General features: G+C 34.2%; 1 protein-coding gene across 2 annotated transcripts in view; it reads right to left on the reverse strand.

Moving 5' to 3' along the window:
• Positions 1-661: 661 nt before the first annotated feature.
• LOC140047386 (rho-related BTB domain-containing protein 1-like) overlaps positions 662-19,051 on the reverse strand; it is a 42,248-nt gene continuing 23,858 nt past the window's right edge. Inside the window, exons 3-10 of one of the 2 annotated variants that reach the window (XM_072092387.1) lie at positions 15,746-15,963; positions 14,928-15,031; positions 11,844-12,026; positions 10,984-11,359; positions 9,827-10,490; positions 6,978-7,096; positions 6,380-6,640; positions 662-5,115 (exon numbers count right to left, since the gene is read on the reverse strand). In XM_072092387.1, the coding sequence (XP_071948488.1) occupies positions 4,876-5,115; positions 6,380-6,640; positions 6,978-7,096; positions 9,827-10,490; positions 10,984-11,359; positions 11,844-12,026; positions 14,928-15,031; positions 15,746-15,925 (2,127 nt within the window). In that variant the 5' untranslated portion in view covers positions 15,926-15,963 and the 3' untranslated portion in view covers positions 662-4,875. Of the gene's footprint in view, positions 5,116-6,379; positions 6,641-6,977; positions 7,097-9,826; positions 10,491-10,983; positions 11,360-11,843; positions 12,027-14,927; positions 15,032-15,745; positions 16,206-19,051 lie in introns of those variants that run through there. The other variant, XM_072092386.1, reaches the window with a different exon arrangement.

The raw sequence follows: 19,051 nt of genomic DNA on the forward strand, positions 1-19,051 counted from the left end.
ATAACTTTATGAGACACATTGTTGTTCATCATGAAATTTATATCAATATTCGGTCAAGCATCATGGAGGTCACACCTGTACCTCCATGGGTCAAGTAATTTAAATAAAAGCCGCTAATGCTGACTAGGTAAAAACTTGAAGAAGTGGGAGATACTTTTAATACACAGACAACAAATTTGTTTAAAAAAGGGGGTGGGGGGGGGGGGGAATTTACATATTTAGAATTTATATTATATTTGTAATGGATAATATTTTAAACTATTTTGTATCATTTCATTTTAAAGGACAAAATACAGAACAAAATCACAAAAATGAAATAGCAATGATAGAGATCTTTTATTAATTGCTTCTGAATCACAAAACGAATCAGCATTTTTATCACAACATATTTACCATTTCCTTTGGCGTGTCATATCAACAAGTATGGAAAGCTACAACATGTATAGGTCTAAAAGATGTAGGTATATGTACTGCTTAACAAGACAATCAAAAGTGACAGAAGTTACTGATGAAACACATATTATGGCTTTTGAAAAAAAACGGCATAAATAACAATGGATAAAATGAAATAACATTGTCATTAAAAATCAGTTAATTAGGTCAATATAAATGCATGTGTATATGTTATATCCATAGTATGAAGAACATTTGTACATGTACATTTAGGCTTTAGTTGGGGTGGACCAAAGAATTTGTCCTTAAAAGTACCCTTTTGGGTCAAGAGTTTTTAAGATTTGTTGTTGTTGTTTAGTAGGCCTAGCTTTATCAGGCAACAAAGTTCATGATTTATATTTAGTTTTTTTAACTAATTGAACTTAGCCCAACTATGGTTGAGGTAAGACAATTTTTAGAATATGATTGCACTATATCCGCCCCAACTGTTTCCCCAAGCATAGCATCTATGTGTATCTTCGAGAGATATCAACAAGAATCAAGTTCAAGAATAGAAAGCTACAATGGTATTTCTACTAGCCATACAATTAAATCCCAAATGATAATACCTTGTTTTTGGTTGCATACAATCGTACAAATATATGTGATAAATCGGGCTAGCTTTGGCTTGCACTGTCGCAGCAATCATATTACTAGAAGCGGGAAGAAAATTTCTTCCCTGGCACAAGCTTACACTACAAAATGTATAAGCTAATAATGTACATGCTATATAATATGCGACATGCTAAATATGTGAGAAAAAAAAGCGGTTGAACAAGCTGGCTTTGTATATACAAGTACAACACTAAAGCCTGGTTCCCACTAGCTACACATCAATTGAGAAATTAATTTTCATCACATGTTTCTACTGATAATGGTTAAAATACATCTCATTCAAACTACATAAATGAGTGACACTATTTGAAACAACTTGAAGAAATGATTTTCATGAAAATAAGTCCATTTTACATTTCAATGACGTATATATCTCACAAAATCATGATCCAATACCATAACAATCTTCCACAAAAATGTTTAAAAATTGGAAGGTCAGGTTATTAACATACTTACTGTACATACAATAAGCAATGTGGTATAACAGCACAAGTGAATAGTAAGTTATTTACAGATAGCACTTGGGATAAACAGGTGATGGTTTAAGAATTGAGAAAACAACTTAACAATTCTACTTATCGGCAGTTTTAACAGAATATTAGAATAACTAACTTAAACTCAAATTAACATATTTAAAAGTTAAATCAAAACATAGTGATCTCAGAAAAAATATACGGTTTCCTCTTATTACAATGACAGATTTAGAGAATTTTTAAAGGAAATGAAGAAGTAAAGAAGAAGAAACAAAAAGAAAACAAAAAAAAAGATAAAAAAGAAAGGAAGAAAGAAAAGAAGAAGGAAGAAAAAAGAAAGAATAACAAAGAATAGAAGAAGAAAAGAGAAAACTCAGAAATCTAACTGTTTTATAAGTATTTGATATCTACAGGCATATAATGCTACTATTCATACATTTTATTGTAACCATGGTGATACTCACCAAATCTGGAAAGTCCATGTGTAGACAGCGGAAAAATTTCAATTCCTAAGCACTTATGATGTACGGTAGTCCAAGGAGTATTTTTAGAAAAGCCCAAACATTATGAGAACACATTAGTTAACATTCTTCAACATGATCAATAAAACTCAAGAACCATTGAACCTTAATAAAAACAATTTCAGAAGTGTTTCTGTAATGTGTGAAATAAAACAAATATACCTTTTACACTATACACATTTATAATTACTGCCTTTCTTTTTTTAAATTATGAATTAAGAAATGTTATACCATGTTTTCTATTATTAGCTTTTGAATTATCTTAGCACACAAATCACTTATTTTTATAAAGAAAACTTAATTACATGATCATTTAACATATTCTATTTATAAACAAATAAAGCATTAAAAAAAAAAAATTGTTGAATGTAAGATAGATGTAGTTATTTAAAATACTGATTTAATATTGAGTATTTACAAAAATTGCAGCCATGTTTACAAATTACATTTGTTTTAACTAATAAACATTATCAACATTTTACACAACAATCTAACATATATGGTAATTTTTAGTATTGAAAATGATTATTAATTATTTTCAAAATGAACAAAGACCTAAACTTTACATTAGCATAGCTAATTTTGACACATTTTAATATACTGTACATGTTTGTTACATTATTTATTTCATTAATCATTTTTTTTCTACAAATAAAACAGTAAATGAATGGCTACAGGCCTATTCTTACAGGCAAGAAATAATCAATTATCAATCAAAATAGATTTATTTAAAACATTTTGGCAGTTACTATGTAAATTTTAATTGACCGTGATTAAAAATTAATCAATAAAAAACATTTACTGTATATTGTCGGATATAATCCAACTTTGGGTCTAATCTCACCACCTACTTTATGTCTGATTTCATCAACATGCATATCAACGGGTATAGTACAAGTATTTTGGTTTAGATGTAGGCCTCCCTCTAGCCAGTTCAAATGAGTTTTTACAAGAAATGCTTGCCAAACATTTTTTTCCTGAACCAGGGTTTCCCCGGGTATAAATAGGCCTGTGTGTTCTAGGGGTGAGATTATAGCAGAGGTTATACGATACTTATTTGATGACAAATAACTGATTATTACTGAGTTTAAGTTATTAATTATTAGAAACATCAGTTAGTAGAAACATGTTCATAGACACAAAATATATAAGACATATAAATGGAAGAGGGTTATATTAAATAATACTTTGTATATTATGACATCGATGGGAAAACAACTGCTAAGACACTCTATTACCTTTTTAATATTTCAACTACTAATTTCATTTATAATGAAATAAAATATATATTTTTTATATTCAATATGAAGTGATATAAAACAAAGCTTTAAAACATGTTAAAATATTTGACATATGCATATCTTAAAATGTGTATATAACAAGAAGTGAGTTGCCTTAATGTAAACATTCTTATGAACTATGGAACGCCTTAAATCTAACCAGAATTGAGCGTTCCATACAACTAATCAAGCAAAATCATGTTTTTCAATGCAAGGCCTTAACGATATTAATAAAAAATAAATCTAATAATAATGAATGTTTAAATATGAAAATAAAATAATGATTCTGTATTATAAATAAAAATGTAAATAAGAAATTAAAAATTTTTTACTGAGAAACAAAATTAAATGTTTGGTCGGTTTTACTTTAAAATTCTTTGTTGCAAACTCTTAAAACCAGTCCTTTTAAAGGAACAATATCATTAAAATATTTATTAAAACTCTATAGTTTAAAGAAAAGCACACATTTAAAAGTAAGAATACAGTGTTTGATTTAATTGATTGACTGTTTTTTTTAAATACTAAACGTTATTATAAACTAGCAAATAATACTTTGGTCACCAAAACAATAAAAGAATATATGTTTATTTACAAATTAAACCAAATTTCCTGGCTATTAGATCAGAAATAAAGTATTACGAAGTAGAGTAGAAATGATTGAAAATAAGAAAACTAAGGGCCTAAGTCAATTTGGTGGTTTTGATTGGACGAAAACATTCTGCACATGTGTTGTCTATCAACCAATCAAAAAAAAATAAATAAAATAAAATAAAAATAAAAATAAAAATAAAATAAAAAATAAATAAAGACATGCACAGATGATGTAGCCACAAAAATTAAAGTTGGGTGGTCACAAAAAAATGGAACAATCTAATTGGGTTGTAAAAGGACTATGTAAAAAGAGTATTGGTGACTATTGGTAGTGACATATCAAAATTAGGGACTCAAGAGGAGGAGCATGCCAATGTAGTGATGGAAGTATATCTATAGGATTTTAAAGATTTTATGTGAAATAAAAACATAAAACAAGTACAGTACTAGTACAAGAAGTTAAAAGGGTTACAATTTAACTAACTACTCTATCTATATACTTTCTTAACAGGCACTTCTACAAACTTGAATTTTTAGTGTTTTCTATTGAAAAGAACTACCAGTAAATATCAATTCTATAGGTAAGTTTATCCACACAGTGGATTGAAGACATCGATTAAATAATAAATAAAAAAATAGTTTTTTTATTATTTTTACTATATTTCATAGTATAATCATTAGTTCTTACTTTTCAATTCATGGCATAAAGGTATGCAATAAAAGCAGAAATTGAGATGGTTATTAGGTAATTGAGGTAAGACAAGGTTTACCAATATTGCTTAGTATTTTAATAGTAACATTGTTAATTAAATTATAGAGAATTAACTTTGGTGGTGAAGCAGTGCTAAAAATGCCTCCTTTATAAAAAAAAACAGATGTCTAAAACAACTTGTGCTTTCCAACTGCATGGATCCAGGTCACATACACTCCATAAAAGCGTTTCTGTCATCTTGTAAACACAACTTATTTCAGACACCATTTGTGTTTGCGATTCCGTGGATCTGGTGCGCAGATGCTTTCCTTGAGGCATTTGTCGTAGTAATCCCTCTCTGTGATGTAATAAACCGGTGGCCAACGGTTGTGTTCCAGGCACACCCGGTCCTCACTATTCACTTCGCTAACAAGCTTCATTTTCTGAACCAGTTCAAAGTTCATGGATGTTTGGTGGCAGCACCACAACCGTAACTGATCAGCATTATGTAGCTGTAGAGATAAATATAGAATTTTAAAAGTTATTAAAGAAATTTAATGTCATTCTAAACATTCATGATATAGAATTACCATGGGCTCTTTACAAAATCTCTTGGGTACCAATATTATTTCTATTAATTTAAATTTCATGAAGATGAAGATACTCCCTGTGAAATTTGAAATCAACAAAAATATATTTGCGGGCTGGGAGTCCTAGCTTGAGAGTAAGTTTTTCATAGATTACTTTACAGCTTGAATTGGTTTTGGCTTATAAATAGTGACCCTAGATGGGTCAAGGGTCAATAGGCTATTAATACAGCACTGTTCTAGAAGTAAGTGAGAAAGCTATCTACCATTCTAGTAGCACAAATATATTTGTTTTAACTATTTTTACTGTATACGACTGAATCCCAGGGGGCCTAGGTAGGGAGTGGGATTATGCTCAAATTGCATTAAATACGAATTTATATCCAAACTTACCCTAAATTAAAAAGTGAATTATACTCAAGTATGGAATTATATACCCAAGCATAGAATTATAGCAGAGAATGGGATTATACTAAAAAAAGGATTATACTACAAAAAGAGATTGTACTAAAGAATGGGATTATACTAAAAAAAGGATTATACTACAAAAAGAGATTGTACTAAAGAATGGGATTATACTCAAACAAAGGATTATACTACAAAAAGAGATTGTACTAAAGAATGGGATTATACTCAAACAAAGGATTATACTCAAACAAAGGATTATACTCAAACAAAGGATTATACTCAAGCAAAGGATTATACTCAAGCATGGGATTGTATTTGAGCATGGGATTATACTCAAACATGGGATTATACTCAAGCATAGGATTATACTCAAGCATGGGGTTGTACTTGAGCATGGGATTGTACTTGAGCATGGGATTGTACTTGAGCATAGGATTGTACTCAAGCATGGGATTGTACTAGAGAATGGGATTGCACTTAAGCATGGGATTGTACTCACGAATGGGATTGTACTAGAGTATGGGATTATACTAGAGAATAGGATTATACTAGAAAATGGGATTATACTCAAGCATAGGATTGTACTCAAGCATAGGATTGTACTCAAGCATAGGATTGTACTCAAGCATAGGATTGTACTCAAGCATAGGATTGTACTCAAGCAGGGATTATACTCAAGCATAGGATTATATTTGGTCATATACGGTATATAGATTATAGATTATGGACTGGGGGTGATAAAATGCTTGCAGAATACTTAATCCACCACTGTATTTGATACCTTAGCCCGATTGATAGTTGCTACAGTGATCCTAGCAACCTCTTTCTGTAACTGCTTGTCATTCTTGTTCTTCTCCATCATCTTACTTAACACCGTTACCAGCATATCTTCCATGATAGCCACCAATCTCGGAAGACACAAGAAGTTAGCTAGTTCAACCACATTCATCGCTTCTTGGTAGCCGAGCAGACTGCATTTGTCGGTGTATATGTATTCAAGCAATGCATTGAAAGTCTTCTTTCCAAAGCCTTCTATTGCAACCTATAACAAATACATTACAGTATAACAACACAATTGAGCAAAACTAAAGACCTACTGGGTATAGCTCAACACTATGTATGGGTCACAGGTTAGATTGTTGAAGGCCAGTGAGCATGTAGTCTTAAGTAAATATATATGAAGAATTTCACTTAAGTGGTATTCATTTAGAAAGTAGTATTTTTTTCAAACGTTGATTCCCTTAGCTAGCCATAACAATATAATGGCAATCAAACTTCTATCACAAATACAGGTTTAATATTCAAAGCATTTGTACACTACAATAAGTAATCTCAGTTAAGGTAGCTCGCTAATGTTCTTCCTATTTCTATAATCTTACCTCATTACTTGAACTCTCTCTAAAGTGTCCTCCAAGCATGGCTAACATTGGATCACATCGTGCCATTAAGATGCTCTTGTGTGTGACAACAACGCCATCATCAACTTTTATCAACATATCTGTCAGAACAAAATTCAAATACCATTATGAATGAATGAATAAAAAGAGAATTTCTCATCATAATATTGATTATTATTTTTAATTATTTGAAATCAAGGCCTGAACTTGAGATGGCATTAAAATCCTCCTAAATTTTCCTATGTCCAAATGCCATTTTCTCTTGGTATGTTCATTGTCAATAAATTATCTCTGTCATTCAACTTGGTCCCAATTACACAGCCTCGCTTAATAATATTTCATTCACGAAGAAATCAATTGGATAAATCCTATAATTAATGTATAAATGCTGACACAGCTATAATTCATATATCTGCTGATGAACGTGCACATTCCACCTATGAAGCAGAATTGTTATGAATAATTAAACAAAACAAAACTCTAATACACCCTGTGATTATGCTAAAATATTAATAAATGAGTGAAATGATAAAGATGAGTCAGAGTTTATTCACCCTTTGGACATCTTGCAATGAGGATTTATTCTCAAAATGACAAGGTAACAGAGGCTAGGTTGTGTAATATTTCAGTCACATGGAAGATACACTGTTAAACGGTAATGAGTGCTCACTGGCTAAACTCAGGGGCCCCAGAGCTTATATGGCTCCTGAACAGTTCACAGGCATTAAAATATGTCGAAAAAGGCTAAAAACGCCCAAGCCCTCCAGCTTTGGAGGCCCACATAGGGTTCATTAACCAGGGGCCTTAGGTCTCTATGTCACACCCCACTGAGGCCCACATAGGGTTCATTAACCAGGGGCCTTAGGTCTCTATGTCACACCCCACTGAGGCCCACATAGGGTTCATTAACCAGGGGCCTTAGGTCTCTATGTCAAACCCCACTGAGGCCCACATAGGGTTCATTAACCAGGGGCCTTAGGTCTCTATGTCACACCCCACTGAGGCCCACATAGGGTTCATTAACCAGGGGCCTTAGGTCTCTATGTCACACCCCACTGAGGCCCACATAGGGTTCATTAACCAGGGGCCTTAGGTCTCTATGTCACACCCCACTGAGGCCCACATAGGGTTCATTAACCAGGGGCCTTAGGTCTCTATGTTACACCCCACTGAGGCCCACATAGGGTTCATTAACCAGGGGCCTTAGGTCTCTATGTCACACCCCACTGAGGCCCACATAGGGTTCATTAACCAGGGGCCTTAGGTCTCTATGTCACACCCCACTGAGGCCCACATAGGGTTCATTAACCAGGGGCCTTAGGTCTCTATGTCACACCCCACTGAGGCCCACATAGGGTTCATTAACCAGGGGCCTTAGGTCTCTATGTCACACCCCACTGAGGCCCACATAGGGTTCATTAACCAGGGGCCTTAGGTCTCTATGTCACACCCCACTGAGGCCCACATAGGGTTCATTAACCAGGGGCCTTAGGTCTCTATGTCACACCCCACTGAGGCCCACATAGGGTTCATTAACGAGGGGCCTTAGGTCTCTATGTCACACCCCACTGAGGCCCACATAGGGTTCATTAACCAGGGGCCTTAGGTCTCTATGTCACACCCCACTGAGGCCAACATAGGGTTCATTAACCAGGGGCCTTAGGTCTCTATGTCACACCCCACTGAGGCCAACATAGGGTTCATTAACCAGGGGCCTTAGGTCTCTATGTCACACCCCACTGAGGCCCACATAGGGTTCATTAACCAGGGGCCTTAGGTCTCTATGTCACACCCCACTGAGGCCCACATAGGGTTCATTAACGAGGGGCCTTAGGTCTCTATGTCACACCCCACTGAGGCCCACATAGGGTTCATTAACCAGGGGCCTTAGGTCTCTATGTCACACCCCACTGAGGCCCACATAGGGTTCATTAACCAGAGGCCTTAGGTCTCTATGTCACACCCCACTGAGGCCCACATAGGGTTCATTAACCAGGGCCTTAGGTCTCTATGTCACACCCCACTGAGGCCCACATAGGGTTCATTAACCAGGGGCCTTAGGTCTCTATGTCACACCCCACTGAGGCCAACATAGGGTTCATTAACCAGGGGCCTTAGGTCTCTATGTCACACCCCACTGAGGCCAACATAGGGTTCATTAACCAGGGGCCTTAGGTCTCTATGTCACACCCCACTGAGGCCAACATAGGGTTCATTAACCAGGGGCCTTAGGTCTCTATGTCACACCCCACTGAGGCCCACATAGGGTTCATTAACCAGGGGCCTTAGGTCTCTATGTCACACCCCACTGAGGCCAACATAGGGTTCATTAACCAGGGCCTTAGGTCTCTATGTCAAGATTCTACTCAAGCTTTTGTGTCTTTATCATAACACTGATTTCTTCAAAATCGAAAAAAAATAAAGAAATTATGACCTCAGATAGTCGTACAATGACTTAAATATCATAAATTTGGTTGTGTGTGAACTTTTTTGTTTATTTCAATGCAGAAACAACATATACATACATCAAAATTCAGTTATCTTTGTAATCCGGGAGAAAAATGTGGAAAACAGGAAGAGATGTTAGGCTGGGAGACAAGTTTAAAATATGGAGTCTCCCAACCAAAACAGGATTGTTGCCAAGTATTAAGGGGACATCATCAGTCCCCAAAATAAGAGTGTTTCCTGAATGGTGTTGGCCATAGAGTTAAAATATATATTGCCTCTTGTTCTCTTCAGTAGAAAGTGTCCCAAAGGAGAGGTTCTACTGAACTTCACATATCTCCAAGGAAAATGGATTATAAATAACTGCAAGAAAACATATACTTTACCTGATAACATGCCTTGATTGAGACAAAAATCATAAAGCTTGGTTGTTCTCTGTTCAATAAAATCATCTATGATTGGTTGATTAAGGTAATCCTGATCCTTCATTAAGTTGACTATGGCATAGCTTAGATCTTTCAACTCCAACAGGTTAGATGCTGTTTCCACATCCAGCAGACATCCCTTACTGGGCAACAATCCTTTGTATATAAACTCCAAGACCATCTTGAAGGCATCGGGCGTAATCTTCGGTTTTAAAACAACGTAATGCTGCAGGAACGGTTTACCGGTAATGGGATCTGTCGTCTGTTGCAAGTGTATGGAATGGAAGGCTTCGTGGTCGAGGGATTTACCAAGTGGATTTTGGATGGACTGGGCAGACTCAGAAGGATTAGTTCTTATGTCAGAATCAGATTCTTTGTCAACATCAGAACTGATCACATCAGATTCTGTAATGAGATCATCTGTATTTTTTCCATCCATTTCTGGTTGTTGAGTTGATGTTTTGTTTAATGCATTATGGTATTGTAAGGAGGAATCAGTCAATTGTGGCGAATTGTCGGCAGCAGACAAGACAGTTGTTGATGAAGCAGGCTTGCTATCAAGTTGTTCCGATAGATCCATCATAAATAACTGCTGAAAGGTATCTGATGCTGATATCAAAATAATCTATATATAGAAATAACAAATACATTATTTTTGAGAATTAAAAGTTACATGTGCAGTACACCAAAAGGAAATAATATGAAATTGAGAATTTTTTAATGTTTTGGTGGAGACATTCACAACCGTATTTTATGCCTTTTAAGCTCTGTCTACACTATCAAACTAATTTGACAAAAAAAGTGTGATGTACCCAAATATGGTAGTGATAATGTATGGGCACATTTTTTGGTGTCAATAAACTTTGATAGTGTAGACAGAGCTTAAGAAACACATGGTGTATTGCAAACCTAACATTACTAGTGAATTCACCATGTAAACTGTATATATACTGTAGTAACAAATTTTTTTGTAATAAAATATCAGAATGGAACCAAAGTAGTGAACAAGATACAAAGCCACCAAGCAGATAATTTTCAGCTGTTATGTAACAAAGAGATAGAAGATGAAAATGGAGTACTGCTCTACTAAGTTAGCGACTACAGATTGTGCAACCTACTTTATGTGCATAAAAAATCTGGCCTTGAGTGAGAAACACAACATCAGCACACGTTGTATCAGCCAGCAGGTTGCCAATCTCTTGCATAAATGTTGACTCTGGTATGTGCACGTGAGGTTCACCAGGCTTGTCTGGTAGGTAAGGAGCTTGGAGTAATGGCAGCTGCACCTTGCGTAAGTTAGACTGCAGGAAACGGTGGTGTCGACGATGAATCAACGCTGCACGAATTGCACTGCTGAAGATTTCTTGGATCCCGTATTGCTTGAATGCACTCGTCTCGTAATAGTATGCTCCGATGTCTTTTGCAGTCTGTCTCCCATAACTTGGCAGTATGATGTTCTTGGGGTCAAATAATCGATGTCGTGTACAATGGTGACTAGAAAATGCAATTATGATAAATTTTTTGTATAACTCTTGGAACTGCAGGAACGATTGAAAGGACACTTTTAGTACATTTAAAATCTTAAATCCCATACAATAGGCTACCTACTCTCATGTTCACCGCCATTTTTGAAGCATGACAATCTTTAATCATGAAATGGTAAATTGGATGGTTGCAGGGAGTATAACTTTTTTCCAGTGAAAAGCTCAGATATATACTAGATTCTTTAACCCATTAAAAAGCCTTTTGAGCACAAACGTTCTTCACAGCAGAGCATTATAGCATGAACAATTTTTACATGGATTTTTTTTAAATACATAACATACAGTATCTAAGGCTTTTTTTAAATTGTGCTGGAATCTTATTTCAATTGAAAGCCTTTGGAGCACAACTTTCTTGAGAACATGTCATTATTTTACTGTATACTCATGGCTTATCCATTCCAGGCAACATACTTCAACAAGAAATATAACATTACCTGAATTTGCTACGATCTTTCATCAATAACTGTACCTCTGAGTTACGTAAATCATTCTTTGTTCCACAAAGGATGACTGGAGTTCGAGGGCACACTCGATTAATCTCCAATGCCCACACACGTTTAACATTCGCAAGAGAAATCGGATCAGCAATAGAAAAGCAAAGAACAATGACATCAGCACTATAAGAATTGAATAAAACATGAATACAACACATATCAATCAATTCATCTTTAATTCGGAAATCACATTCATAGAGTAATAACATAAAGTAGTATAAGTAAAAGAAATAAATTATATAAACACTATATCGGGGAAGAGTGAAATTTGACTCTTCCCGGGGCCTATAGATAATCTGTGCAGCCATTATTGTTCACAAAATAATATTAGAACCCTATTAAGGGAACACTTTTGGGACCCAAAAATGTCTCATCTTATAAAAAAAAAATGTATTAGAGATGTTGCAATGGAGTATTCAATGGCATTACATTGAGTCATTGATTTATGCATGAACCAAGTATAAAATGAATTAGATTGACTAGTCTACACTTACTATACCCTCTGGTACTTATTCTGGCTATCAAATTAATTGGTTATCCGCACTTGGCGGATAACCCCTTGTTATTGTAAGGATCTTTTTTTTTTTTTTCTATCTTATTCTTCTTTCTTTCCCAGAATTTTGTGTCACGTGTATCTCAAATTCTTATCAACATTACATCGTATAATTTTGTCAGAAGATTGACCTTTAACTGTAGAAGTGCAGGACATTTCGTTTTTTTACTTTAGAGTCGCGCAGCGTAAGTTACGTGCAATTTTATGAATTTCAATGATTGATCATAGATTAAAAACCAAAAGTCATTTTATATTGACGCTTGGTGAAAATTTAAGTCATATCAAGAGCAAACTTTCTATGGATTAAAAATGGCACGTTTCACAAAAAGTTACGCGCGCACGCACGTTTAAAATTTCGGAATGCGCAAAATCAATTTCTAATCAACTTTCTACGCATTTCATATCATTTTAAGCATGTCAAAAATTCCCACGTGAGCGCATATTTTTACGCGCGCGGTGCGCACGTAGCGCTAAAAACCTTTTTTTTTCGCGTGATTTATGTTTTTCCAGTCTTTTCTAGTAATTTGACCAACTGTCTAACAATTTCGATTTAAAATCACGTCATACGAGTACGTCGAATTGGACAATTTGTGCGCGTTTTTGATGAAAAAGTTAAAAAATTCGCCAAAATTAAGCCTTTTTTTAAACAGTCATAGATTCTAAACTACACGGTGAACTTTTTTTTAATTACATAATCTGGAGGTTGATGAGTTGTAGATATCGGATCATGGATCAATATGGCTAACTGGACATTGTGACGTCATCATATGGCCACTCGAATATAAAATATAGGATTTTTGTCTTTTTCGTCATAGCTCATCACATTTAATTGAGCGCATCTGCACTTATCCTTATTCCATTTCCCTCCGTTTTTTATATTGTTTTGGTCAATCAATTATCTTTCGCATGATTTAACATTTTTAAAATTGTGATGACGTCATCATGATTAAAAGCGTGCATAACGTGGGTCACTTATTTTTATCATTACAGTAAATTTCAATCTGTTATAGCTCGTTAGAATAAAAAGTGATAATCATGATTAATACGTTTTCTGGAAGCTATTTGATTGTAGATACGAATTCATGTGAATATTTTGCCAATCAGATGTTGTGACGTCATCATATGGCTAGTTGAGTTCAAAAAGTGGTATTTTCATCTCTTGCGTAAAAGTTCATTGCGTTTAAACGAGAGCGCATCTCAATTTTACGTGCCCAAAATTCTTCAAATTTGCAATAATGTAATTATTTAGATAATTATCTTCTAAAATTGTTATCTTTATATGTCAATTTGATGACGTCATTGTGTTAATAATTGGATTTAAAAGATGGGTCTCGTAATTTTGTCTATGCTACACTGTATATAACATTATACAGTTTATTCTGTAAAATACTGTAATATGATATATGCTACATAATAGGTACAATTCAGCACTGTAAACATATTTATTTCATGTCATAGGATGGCATAATAATTGTCGAGGTTCATATGGTTAAGTATGTGCATGGTTGCGTTTGCGCGGATAACCAGAACTAGTCAAAGTGACGAGTTCAAATCTAGTTAAGATTTATAGTTCGATGACCTTGGAATATACAGGTACTGTAGTTAATAATGCACAGAAATTAATCATCATTTTTATTATCTATTTCTATTGAACGAACATAAAATATTTTCAAAACCTTGAACACACATTGACAATGCATTTTTTTTGAATTTAGGAAATGATCTGTAAAATCTATGAATATGTAAACATGAAGCCAAGAATTTTATCCTGTGTAGCGAAAGCTGCAGGTTTAAAATGAAATATAATATAAAGGTGAAGTATAACATGACAAGTATTCATAATTAAGCAAAATATTATATTAGATATACTTCGTTCAACATTTTACATTCCAATTCCTCAATAAACTGGATGAAATAAATGAACTCACTGTCAACACCCTCCTACTGTACTTCCCTCAATATCCCACTCTTCTCTAAATCAAACCTCCTGCAGTGTCCCACTGCCATCAATAAACCCTGTTTTCATATCAAACTTCCCTTTTAATTTCATACCCTTATCCACAATATTTATTTCCCTCAATGTCCCACTCTCTTCAAAATCCTACTTTGATTAAAATGGTTCTTCAATGTTGTACTTCCTCAGTGCCATACTTTTCTGCAACACAAAAAAATCAAACTTACCATTGAATATGTCACACTTTCCTTATTAGCACATCTCTCTTTGCTCACATTTTGCACTCAACACTCTATACTTCACTCAATACTGTACTACTATATACTATCAAATACAGAATTCTTTTCAAAATTATTCAATTCTGTATTAATATTAATTTCTTGTTTCTTCTCATTAACCCAATTTAAATGTGATGTTAACCTAAATCAGTGCATACTTAACCCTCCGTCTAATTGGCTAATAACAAATGTAGGTAAAAGGGCAGATCTGTCTTTTAAAGGAAGTGTGGTGACTTTACCCATTGTATGCAAATCTTCGGTCTTTCTCATGGTCCCCAAATGTATCCCATAATCGCAAACTAACACTAACGCCATCAACTGTTTCCCATGAATTCTCCAGAACCTGAAAAGAAAACCAGAAAATAAAATAGTATAAGGTACTTTTATATTCACTGTGAGTGAATATTTCATTAAAAAAGGTGTTTTGCAAAGTTAATAGTAATCTTTTTCAGTAGTCAAGGAATTTTAGGCTAGGCCATGAGTCTCTATGTGAACAGGTTTAATGCATACACATATGCATTGGCCACCGGTGTATAACAAATGTACAGGCCTGGGGAAAGCAAAGAATGTTTGAAAAGCTGTTCGGAAAAAATTGAAAAAGTTCTTTCAGCAATGGTGTAACGCAGAGGCCTGATTCCCTGGTTTAGGTGTGCCTGTTGTTTTCTTTGGGCCCTTCTTGAGGGCCCCCTCCCCTGTAATTCCAGATTTAGCCAGTGAGCGCTCATAGCCGTTACAACATTGACTATTCTTGTTTATTACTTCATTTGGTTTTTAAGTATTAATAAAATCTAAATACATATGTATAAATTGAACTATTTATCGCAAAATCTGCTTTGTCTTTATGAATATAATCAATTACTGTACAGAAGTACAATTTTCAACTTTTCAATTTATCTCTTCTTAATTTCAGAAGTATATTCTTATTATAGTCTATGAGCAACAAATTTATTATTGTGCTTTCTATTAATCTTTTTTATATTCATTAATAATATTGATAATTCATAGGCAACCTTTGACCTGATCTATAATAAAAATCAAGAACCTTATGATGTCTTACCTGCTGGCATCTGTGGTATTGATCAATGGCCCAAACGGACGGAACATGAGTCTGCGTCAAAAGATTACGTGGCATCACCTGCCCCGTTGCCCGCGCAACAATCAACCTCGTCTTACCTACCGAACTATCACCGACGACGACGCACTTGATCAGTTCTTGATTAGGTAGTTCGTGGTCCATGGTGGCTCTGTTTTGCGATTGGAAATCTGATGCATACCCTGTGAGAAACAATAAAATTGCTGATGAGTCACATGACTTGGATAACACGGTGTGAGCAATGATGCGTATTGTTCTGCATTGCAGTTTTCTCATTATGATTTGCTATAATTTCTGATTTTACAACAATGCAAGACTGTCGACATGATGGAGTTAGGGTTGCATAACTAATTATATATAAATAAAATAACATGCACCAGGGAATTATTATATAAAATCTGTCATTTCAGATTTAGCAGGAATGTATTGTGTCTATAATTATTAAAAAAAAAAAAACAAAAAATGGAAATGCTGTACTGTACAGTAACGCTTATACTGTTCTCTGACAGTTGGCTATGTGATGGGATATGTTTATGTTGATGGCTTTATTGAAATGACATGTTGTTTTGTTTTTTTCTTTTATTATTTGAAAAGCAATGTATGTTGACGTACTTGTATCTTGGAAATAAAAATGTCTATAATTTATCTTACAAACTGTTCTCTGACTGTTACCCTTTTGATACAGACTAAATGTCTTATATTATCTTAATGTATACATTAAATTCAGTATTCGATGCTCTAAATATCTTGGATCATTTTAACAACAAACGACCTTTTATTTTGTGTGTCTTATATTTGTTATTTAAGAGTTTTGATGTTGTGTAGTATCTTGTGTTTCTTGCATTTTTTAATTAAGATTTTTGATGTTTGTTTTGTAAAAAGCGGCATATAAATGAAATTTTAAAAAAAATCAACTACTGTAGCTTGTGAAAGCATATGTAGTCAGTTGAATTGGATGCATGTTTGAACCCTTGTATCATTTTCAATTAAACTTGTTTTACAGAGGATGACAACAATAAAGGCAAAAGCTGATAATCAAGGGGGCCCTAAATATTGAATACAACTCATGCAAACAAAGCATGTTGAAAAATTGTGATTGTTCTTTTGAGATATTATATCAAAGGATAAATGAAATAAATCCAAGTAAATCTATACATTTACTTCATTATTTAAAACAAACTATTATTTCCACTCCCATTAAATATCACTCAGCTTACAATTTATGAAACTACAGTAAGATCCACACAATCAAATCAAAACACCTCATTGATTCGGTCTTTGAAAGGATATGCAGATGAGCAAAGTCAACTGGGTGATTTGTTCATCATAAATAAAGCATATTGCACGATTCTTGTCAAACCTACTACGCATTGTAAACACTTAGTAGATCAAAAACAATTTGATCATAAATTTTATTACTGCCATGACAAATATCTTTAGAAAAATGTATTCAATCGAATATTCTAATTTTGAAACTATTCTTAATTATTAATATTGATTGATGGAATTTCTTAAGAAAAACATAAATTATGCCCTATCTATTTTCTCAACAGATTTATGTAATTTAAGAAAAATAGGTTAAAAATCACTGAAAACAATGAAAAATCAGTGTGGTAATGGCTATGAGCGGTCATTGGCTAAACTTAGGGACCCCAGGGATTAAGGGTGCCTCAAAGCATGAGCAGGCCCAATGCAACTACCAGCGTTGGTGGGCCCCTTTAATAGTAGTACTAAACCAGGGGCCCTTTCCCCCTGCGATACACCACTGTTCAAAATTCACATCCCCTGCCTTTGGCAGTCGATTGCTGTTGAGTGAAACCTTACAGTTAGATGGTTTATCACAGGCTAGATAATGAATAATCAATCAATACAGACTTAATGTGATTTGTGTATATTTATGCAAATTGACATCGCTATCCTTCTCAATTAAAGTCTTTACAACCAGGGAATGTGTAATCTTTAATCCATGGCTTTACGTCACTATAATAATAGATACATTATTATTAAAACAAAGCTTTTGATAAAAGTACATGCTGTTATGATGACTCAAATTGTGAAGCCATTGCATTCTCCAGGTTGCTATCAAGTTTGAGGGGGGGGGGGGGCGGGGGCGTGAAGCCATTGCATTCTCCATGTTGCTATCAAGTTTGAATTGAAACTCAACAAATTCCAATACATACAGCAGTCTCTGCATACAATAAAATAGTTTAATATTTAACACATCTTTGTAATTTTCAATTCAAAGAAATAAAATGGCTTAAAGCCCCATTCCCTACGTTTTTTAGATCTAATTTAAGATCACAAACTATATTTAATGTAAAAATAATACTATATGGTCCTATTGCGATAACTTTTTTCGTCTTTAAACGGTTAAAAATGTGAAAAATAAATCGATTTTAATAATTATAGCGGCCCGCTATAAATCCCAAAATGCATTGCGCGCGGATTGATATTGTTGTTTTTCACCTGTAATTCGCCCACTTTTCGATCGATCGTGAAGCCAAAACAAATGGAAGACTCCTAACTTTTCAGCGAAAATACCGGGTTTTCCCCAATTTGTATCAACGGAGTCTGGCAAAAATAGAAAGATAATTAATGCAGCAACTATACAACGTCAGGCTAGGTATATAGCTAGCGTACGATGTTCGTACGTTACCGATGTTTACCAGCTAGGCCTACAAAACTAAGCCTAGCTAGGCTAGGCCTGAGACCGTCCACGAGAGGTCGATCGCCGCGAGCTACTTAGGTAGTGCATTGTTTCTCACTTTTTATCATAATTTACCATAAAACGTACATTTAAGACAAGGAAAGACATGGTTTAATGTTTTTAAAGTGATATATATGTATTATTTTCCAAAAAACGTCCAAAATTGCAGGGAAGGGGTCTTTAATAATTTGTTTTTTTTGTAAGGACAAAAGGTATGAAAACACTATAGTAAGATTGTTTGTCAAAATTTCAAAATACAATATTTTGATCGCTAAAACAACTAGACTTCTGCTGGAGAATTTCAGACATAAATCTCTTTGAGTAATTTGTGTATGCAGTTGTATGCCGACGTAATACTTGACGTCATTAGTCAGAAAAGAAACAATTATTGTAGACTTGCATCCGATGTTTACACCTGAAATTGGCCAATTTAGAATGCCACATGATGTCATGCGACATGTTATGAATACATTACAAGTAATCAGCTATAATATTGCATATGTCTATTTATGACACAAACTATTATAATTTAAAACAACATTAAATACAGTATAAAGTTTCCT

Source organism: Antedon mediterranea, chromosome 4, assembly GCF_964355755.1.
Source record: "Antedon mediterranea chromosome 4, ecAntMedi1.1, whole genome shotgun sequence".
In the NCBI taxonomy this organism is placed as follows: domain Eukaryota; kingdom Metazoa; phylum Echinodermata; class Crinoidea; order Comatulida; family Antedonidae; genus Antedon; species Antedon mediterranea.